Consider the following 9,382-nt stretch of genomic DNA (forward strand, 5'->3'; position numbering starts at 1 on the left):
ACAAAAATACTTATATATTTACCAGACTAATGGGACTGTCATCATATCGATACATAATGCCACTGTTATCTGAATATCGAATCTCAGCCAATCTTCCTTGAATATCAAAAGAATATCTTTCTGACAAGTAGCCTCTTTCCCATCTTGCCAACCGACCAAATCTATCATATTCTAGTTTAACTGGAGTTAAATTTTGACTGGGTTCCCATTGTTTTGGATGACCAAACTCATCATAACGAACTGTGACTAAAGGTATTTGATTTTTGTCATAAATTGTTTCGCTGTACTGTTCTCGATCAAATTCCACAGCTACCAGTGTTTCACCATTTATCTGGAAAAAAGAACATTAAACATTATATATTAATTTTTTATATCTAAAATAATGTGAGTTAAATTTTATTTCCTTTATATAATAAAAATTTTTTTATTTGGTAATTATAAATAATATATAAAAAGTATGATTAATTCACTTAACCATTTCTAATTTAAAATTATAAAAATCTTGCTACAAGTAATAATACAAAATTTATAAGTAATTAAAAAATTGTTACTACAGAAACTTAATGTGAGAAAATTTTTATATTTCATATGTTTAAAAATTTGAAACATTACAGAAGCTTTTGATTTTGCATTAATTGAGTATCTTATAGTGATGCTAAATACAAAAATTAATAGAGCTTAAATTAATAAATAAGAGCAAATTGAATCAGTTTAAATTGTATTTCATTACATAATACTACCAGTGGCGTGCCGTCCTTGGAAGTGGTGGAAGTGCCGCTTCCCTTGTATTTTCGAAAACATGAAAATAATCGCACAATATGTATTTATATTTGAACATGTCTTATTACAAATTTCTATACATGTGAAAAAATAATATGATTGCTATTGTATATTCGAATATAAATTTGTATATGGATATTCCCAATGGAAGCGCCGTATTGTCGAATATGGGACAGTGCCACGACAAAAATATTTGAATAGTGTAAAACAGCCAGATTGCATTCGTGCATGTGCTTTTCAGAGCACCAACCTCATGGTGTAAGCTACAAACACAATGCTTTCAATGGATTCTATCCAAGACCAGTTCTGGGCTGTTAGCCACCTCCCTGCTAGATATTCGGCTGCCCTTGCCATTATGCAAACCGCGAGTAGATTTATAACTTAACCAGTGACATACCATCTTTGGAAGTGGTGGAAGCACTGCTTCCCTTGTATTTTCTAAAATATAAATACATATTGTGCGATTATTTTCATATTTTAACATACTTTAAGTTAATTAAAATTAATATTTTATTATAACTGCATTATGTATCTTATTACAAATTTCCATACTACATGTGAAAAAAATGATAAGATTGTTAATATATACAGTGGTGCCTCGTATAACATACTTAATCTGTTTCAGGTGCATGTCCATTAAGTGAAAAGTCTGTTATACAAAACGCATTTTCCCATAGAAAGACATGTTAAAACATATAATTCGTTCCGCAGCATAAAATAACCATACTGTACCGCAACTGACCTTCTGCATTAAACTGAAATTTTTCTTGTCCTCTTTGTATAATATAACCACGTGAATCAACCATATAAAGTTCTACATCACCATATCCTACGAGACGATCACCATCGTCATATCTTAATGATATCTGATGTTGCCCCTCCCAAAGACTTTTCATATTTCCATTTATGTCATAAATGAAGCGCCAAATATCTGTACCAGTAACTTCTTCCAAGAATCCATCAATTGTATAGCTGTAATTAGTAACTGTTGGAGAATTTTCTTTTCCAATTTTCATTATTGATTTCCTTATTCGACTACGGCTATCATATTGTAGACTGAGAGAATATATTTCTTTGTTCCATAAAGTCATAGCCAAAACAACTATCCTTCCATAAGAGTCATAGCCAANCTGATGATTTCTTGCTTTGTTTCAATTGAAATCACCTTTCTGTTTTTTTAGAAGCCATGATTTGCACAACACTTGAATAAATGTAAATACCCTGCACTGAGTTGATGTACGTAATAAACAAGGGGGCAAGCCAAATCCCAGCGGGAGCTCTGTACTTCAGATATACTAATAATAAATTCTAATAATACTAATATATTATAAAAATAGCAGATTGTCATTGGGAATGGCAAAAGAGTGGAAACATCATTTGCACTTGTTCGCAGAAAGTCCGTTGTCCATTCAGCAAGGCTGATGCCTTAACTGTTTTGGCATAAAGCTGTCTTATTTATGAACTGTGAAACTTATACATAGATTATAGTACTGTACATAATAGATTATAAACAAGTATAGATTCTTGCTTGTCATGAAAGTTCACAAAACTTGGTACCAAGAATCTATAAGAAAATTAATGAATTAAATCACTGATTATTTCAGGAAGTCAACATTTTTTATTAAATAGTTCAGAACCTAACAGCTTCTGAGTCATTAAATTACACATTCTAAGCTGAGGATGATCAGATATTGACTGAAAACATTTTTCATTTTTATTAAACAAAAGAAATGCTTTCAGTCAAATATCTGATTTCGAATCTGTTAGGTTCTAAATCATTTAATAAAAAGTTTGGTTTCCTGAAATAAGCAGTGATTTAATCCATTAATTTATTTGTAAGATTTGTACAACATTGGTATTTAAAACAACAGTGTCCAAAACCAAACTCCAGCATACAAAATAATAGAGCTAATGTTCTCACATTTGATGAACCCTTATGTCTGGTAACATTAAAAATTCATGAAACAAATCGTTTCACGAATTTTAAATGTTACCGGACATAAAGGTTCATTGTGTATGTTCATTAACACCAGTAATTAAGTTAGAAGATTGCTAATGTTTTTGCCCATTTTAAATGGGGATTGCTGTACATGTGTTAAGAGAGGAGGTGATGTAAGAAAGAAAGAGGAAGGATGGAAGGTAAGAGGATAGAAAGTTCACAGTTTGTAGATCGTCTTCCACATGGTGGAGAAGGAATCAACATCATAAAAGTTAATGGCTATATTTTTTGGGTGGGTTTGTAAATTTCTACCTGCTCTAAATATCTGAGATGATGTTTCTGGGTGGAGCTACATATGAGGTATGCACAAATGAGTCAAAATTGTGCATACCTCATATGCCATACCTATAATGTGTATACCTCATTTACCACCTTTGCCTCTGACACTGACATAGATGTATTCTATGTCAGTGTCAGAGACAAAAGTAGCTAGAGTGGTGTTGGCCAACCCTGTCAGGATGGAATTCTGATACTCCCACATGGAAGACATTCTACAAACTGTAAACTTTCTATCCTCTCATCTATCTCTTAACAAATGTATAACAATCATTGTTTTAACAACTGTGGGATCATTTATCTGACAATGCCCATTTAACATGGGCAAAAACATTAGCTCTATTATTCTGTATGCTGGATTTGGTTTTGAATGCTGTTGTTATCAACTTTATCTAGTTTCTGAGCAGGTGGTTTTATACTGATATTTATTTGTGTTTCATTCATAAGCGAAGAAAGTTTTTTATATGTGAATAAAGTATAAAAGTAATCATATGTAATGATAGTCACATACTATTAGAGAAAAAGTCAATATGTTTAGTACAGTTTTGATTATATTTTAAATTGTGTACTAATCTATATATAATGCAATACATAAATACATAGTAGTTTTAAAACTGTTAGTTGAAATATTAACAGTCAACAACTGTTAAGTTTTCTATATATCATCTCCAGAATTTAAAAGATGCTACAATGTTGCAATGCTAATCTATTGTTAACAGTGCATAAATTAGAATAATTTTTTCCAATAGCTTTTACTATTTTTAACTTGGGATTGATTTCTTGAGCAGAAATCAATATTTGAATTAAAAAGTAGTATGAAGAATCAATATTTTCATTAGAATCAAAATAAAATTTTCTAACAAATGATTAGGATAATTGTTTCAAACATACACATTATTAATATTAAATGAAAAACTTGGCAAAATTAAAATTCTAAACAAAATTTTCATAGAATGTTTTAGAATAATAAAGAAAGCAAAAGATCACATAAGAATGATTTGATTGCATCACTGAAGAGAAGAGCTGCATTTTATAAAAGCTTAATAAATGTGACTATTTTTTTTCTTTTCGTTTTTAGAAATGTGGCAATTGAAACTCACCTTCATTTTCCTGCCCACTTGTGTTATTTGACGATTACGACCTTTGCCTTCCCTCCGTAAATAGTAACGCCACTCAAACTTTTGAGATACTTCATCATTTAATGTTGTTTTAAGTTTTGCAGGAACAGGAAATGTTTCACCAAGTACAGGACTTTGATCTGCTAAAACAGGACTAGGAACCGTTTCCATTTCTATTGTCCTAGAATCTTCCTTTGTTATTATCAAACTATTATCAGGATCTTTGGTAATTTTTTCTATTGCAGAACCTATAAATAATTTAAATAAATTTAAAAGACAAATAAAAGATGTTTTGCTAAACAGTTGTTAGATTAATAAAAATTGTAAGATATCCTCAAATATTACTATAATATTAAATATTAAAAAATAAAAACAAATTCAAACCAAAATTTTTTGTTAAATTAACATTGCACATCGTATTCTTAATGGAACAATGAACATCAGAACCATTTCCTATGTTTTATTAATGTAATTTTATAGTTCAACAAAAATACCATTTGGACTTGGTGCCATATTTAAGATAGTAATTCAGGAAATTAAAAATTTGTTTTCGTTTCCTGATTTTAGCATTTTTCTTATTATTGTAATATTATAGTTACTTAAAACATGTCATAAATGAGAATTTTAATCATTTTCAAGCTAGAATCCTATTTAGTGATCAATGTGCTTATTTGAATTATACTTTTCAAAATTTTGAATTATTATATAAATGAAGATATTATTTAGAAAAACCATTCTTACTTTTATACTTTATTTTCTTAAAAAAAAAGTAGTAAGTTAAAAGATAATAATCTAATCAAATTGAAAATTTGTAGGTGGTTTTTAAGCTAAGAAATAAATATAATTTAAAGAAAATTTTAAAGAGTAATAAGAATTTACTTTTATTTACATATATATATTGTTTGATATAACAGAAACAATGTAAAAGTTCTTTATTACACTAATCATCACTAAATCATTTTTTATAAATGAAAAATATATTAAAAATTTATATTTACCTTTATTTATTGTAACATCAGAACCTTTAATAAGCAAAGATACAGGAGTTTTATCATTTCTGGTAACAGTTACTGCAGCTCCTTTAATACTTAAATTATATGACAACTTTATTGTGTGACCACTTGGAGTGACTGCTTGTGTAAGTCGACCATATTTGTCATATCCATAGAGAAATGATTTACCAGAACTATCAATTTTGCTTCGCAAAAGACCTGTACTACCATGATATTCAAAAACAGTTTTAAAATTATCAGGTGTTGTAAAACTTTGTAACATTCTCATTCTGGTCATTTCAAGCCTACATTTTCCTCCTCGAGTATTTTCTATAGTTTTAACTTGATTACTATAGTCTCGGAGTATATATATTTTATTTCCTGCAGCATCTGTTACTGTACTAAGCTTTCCAAAACTAGTATTTACATTATAAGAAAATGTATATACAATTTTTCCAGTTAGTATGTTTTTAGTTGTTGTATGTTGGCCATGACGATTAAAAGAATATATTTCTTGGGTTTCAGGAGAGTATATTTCATATTCATGAGAATCATTTGGCTTAGGTAAAGAAGATGTGACTGACCAAATTCTTAAATTTCCCTGATCACAAATATGCAAAAGTCCATCTGGTGTGACAGTAATGGAAGAAATAGTATTCAATTTTGAAGTGGCAGCAAGAAAATTATCTTCATCAAAACATTTGCAATTTATATCCAGACAACTACATTTCATCTCTGCACCTGCAAATTTTGAGATGCGTCCATCACTTCCAATAACACGAACTCTATTAACAAATTGAGAATCACTTTCTGCAATATAAAGATCCCCATTAGGCGCAAAGGCAATACTTTGAGGTGATTCTAAAAAGACATCATTAGCTTGATCAGATTTTTCATGAGAAGAAGGACATTGTAGAGGTTTTCCTGCTATTACTTTTAATCTTTTGTCTGGAGTTAATTTTAAAACAAGATGATCATCTAAAATATGCAGAGTACCATCCAAAGGATTTATAGCCAGTTCAGTCGGCCATCTGAGATTAACCTGAAAAAGTTACATTTTTAATAATAATAAATCCAATAAAATAAAGATATTTTTAATTACAATAATTATTATCACAAAAAAAAACAAATATTTTTATATTGTAATTAATTATATAATGATAATTAAGTTGAAAATCTCTGGGTTAGAATTGGTCTGCTTAAATTAATTAATAACTGATGAATTTGATTATATGTGGATCTTCCTAGAATGGTATTAAAGTTGCAATTCTTACTTGAATAAACAATGTATTGTAAAGTATGTCATCTAAAAATAATCTGTTCCAGAAATATTTTTGTCATTAAGTCAAATTTTTTAACTAGAATATTTAATTATTGTGGTTATTTATTGCCACATTAATTACACATTGAGACTTAAAAATTTCAAATGTACTTTTATTAAAATTATCTACAGGTAGCAACATGTTCTATCTGTAATCTAAATTTACAAATCATTAATTAATTAATTTAGCTGATGAAATTTTAACTCAGAGAATTTCAGTGTAATCTGATGAAATCTGATTGATTGTAAGAAATCTGATGATCATCAATATAATAATAATTTAACTCATTTTATAATTAGGGAATATCCAAATTATTTATATTAATAATTTGTGTAATAATTTTATTCAAACATACTCAGATTTTCAAACAGAAAGCAGCATGTTCATTTCATTTGAATTTTGTTCTATTTGTTATATTGTGAAGAAACCTCTAGTGCAGAAGGATAAAAGCACTTCATTTTTAATTCTTAACCATCCAGCTAACTATCAATTTTTACATGGCAGCAGCAATTTTTAGCAATTTCATAGATTCCTTTTGATTGAATAACATAAAATAATTAAAATTTTTAAAATGTCCACAACAAAACAAATCTTGTTAAAAATATTTACTCTTGGTTTTCTTTTTCATGTCAAAAACACATGTTAATTTCCTCTTAATTTCCTGTATATTTGAAAATATACAGAGGAAAAACAGTGCGTCTTAAATTTAGTAATTGCCAAAATTTAATTTTTATACAAACAACATACAGTAGTCAATAGAATTTTATTTATTTATTTTTAATAATATAAAACAGTGGCATGTTGAAGCTGTGAAAGTGCAGCTTCCCTTGTATTTTCCAAAATATAAATAAATATTGTGCGATTATTTTCATATTTTAATTTACTTTGAAATTAAAATTAATATTTTATTATAACTGCATTATGAATTTTATTACAAATTTCTATACAAGTGGAAAAAAATGATAAAATTGTTATTGTATATTCGAATCTAAATTTGTATATTCATATTCCCAATGATTGTCGAATACAAGATAGCTTCTAAGGCAAAAATATTTCAATTGTGCAAAGCAGCCAGATTACAGGCATTTGTGCATGTGCTTTACAGAGCACCAATCTCACACAGTTTAGTTCATGGATGCTACACACCAAAACTTCCAATGATTCTATCTAGGTTTGGCACAGCTTCCCTATCATCAAATGTCATCACATGCCACTGATACAAAATGCATCTAGAAGTTTAAAAATATGCTAAAGAAAAAAATTAAGCCCAATATCATGATTACCTGACTTAGTGTTATAGTTTTTCCACAAGGAAATGGTTTCCAATGGCTCTTATGATAATGATCGCCAACTATGGTATGAATAATTCCATTACGATCCACCATTCGGATATTAGTGCCATCAGCAATAAAAATTTCATTATGAGCCGAAATGGCCATACCTATAAATTTAATTTTTAAAAGTTAGTTAATATTTTTTAAAATTGTATATTATTTTTTCATAATTTTAAATATCATTAAAATTTATAAAAACAAAATATTTCATATATTCATAATTTGATTCATTAATTTTAAATTTTTTAACATTTCCATTACAGGAGACCCTCAATTTTCACACATTCTACTTTTGCACAATTCGCTATTTCACACATTTTTAAAAATTCAACTTTTTAAATATTTATGTCGATAATGAAAAAATTTGCTTCCATGCAGAATGCTCATACACTACAAAGTGCAGTAGCTCTTCCATTTTGTCCATTTTTCACCCGAAGAACTGTTAGTTCAAAAACGTTAGTGAAAGCTGTATAGTTGAGAAATGGAAGGATTTTTGTCATCATGGATTTGATCAAAATAATGATGATGTTGATCATCATTATTTTGATCAAAACCATGATGACAAAACCATTTTGAAAAACTCATAGGGACATTATTTTGATGTTGACCATCAAAATAATGTCCCTATGAGTTTTTCAATTATTCAAGCTAATGCTCTTAGTTTGCATGAAGATTGGAAGGCTATAGATTATATGAAGATTCTAACATTCTAACAAGGTGTCTCAAGCAAGTAATGGCTGGTTCAACAAATTTAAAATTTAAAATGAGATATTCTTTACATAATATTAAATTCACTGGAGAATCATCTGATGCAGATAAAGATGCTGTAAAAGAATTTATTTCCTCATTGTCCAAAAGTATTGTAGATGGAGAATATTCTCCTAGCCAAATATTCAATGTAGATGAGATGGATTTATTTTGGAAAAAAATGCCTAATCGTACATTTTTATTGAAGGAAGAATCAGTTGCCCCTGGACATAAACCTTCCAAAAACTGATTGACATTGACATTGCTTCTTGGTGGAAATTTAAGTGGTGATTTAAAATTGAAGCCATTGTTAATTTACCATGTGGAAAATCCCAGAACATTGAAAGGGAAAGATAAAGAATTGCTTCCAGTCATTTGGAAATTATAGGGTTGGCAACTAAGTGATTGTGGATTTTGTCAATAGGTGGCCTTAGCACATTTTTTTGCTTTGTCATCGTGTTCAAAGCATTTAACCTATATTGTTTTCTTATTGTTTGGACTTCCACCTTTAATTTAGGAAAAAAATTGTATCAATTAGTTACTTAGTTTCATTTTTATTCCAATTTAAAATTGGAAGAATAAGACGTGCATTTCAGACATATTTTATTGTATTATTTCCGAAAAGGCAAGAACGCATCATAAGCACACAAGAAGTTATGTGCCGTATATGGGAATGAAGCCTTAAAAGAAAGGCAGTGTCAAAATTGGTTTGCCAAATTTCGTTCTGGTGATTTTTCACTGAAAAATGCTCAACGATCTGGCCGTCCAGTTGAAGTTGATGAGACCCATATCAAGGCCATTATCGATTCAGATC

The 9,382-nt window shown here is 28.9% G+C and overlaps 1 protein-coding gene across 1 annotated transcript; it reads right to left on the minus strand.

The window, feature by feature from the left end:
- Positions 1-22: 22 nt before the first annotated feature.
- LOC111615696 (teneurin-m-like) lies at positions 23-8,343 on the minus strand (the record flags this gene model as incomplete). Its single annotated transcript, XM_023357128.1, has 4 exons — positions 7,771-8,343; positions 5,172-6,207; positions 4,156-4,421; positions 23-331 (listed from the first exon to the last, which is right to left on the minus strand). Coding segments are annotated over exons 1-4 (1,767 nt in total), but the record flags the coding sequence as incomplete, so codon positions are not given.
- Between the last annotated feature and the right edge of the window lie 1,039 nt (positions 8,344-9,382).

This window comes from Centruroides sculpturatus, unplaced genomic scaffold (genome assembly GCF_000671375.1).
Source record: "Centruroides sculpturatus isolate CEXI.00-Female unplaced genomic scaffold, Cexi_2.0 scaffold2595, whole genome shotgun sequence".
Classification (NCBI taxonomy): Eukaryota; Metazoa; Arthropoda; class Arachnida; order Scorpiones; family Buthidae; genus Centruroides; species Centruroides sculpturatus.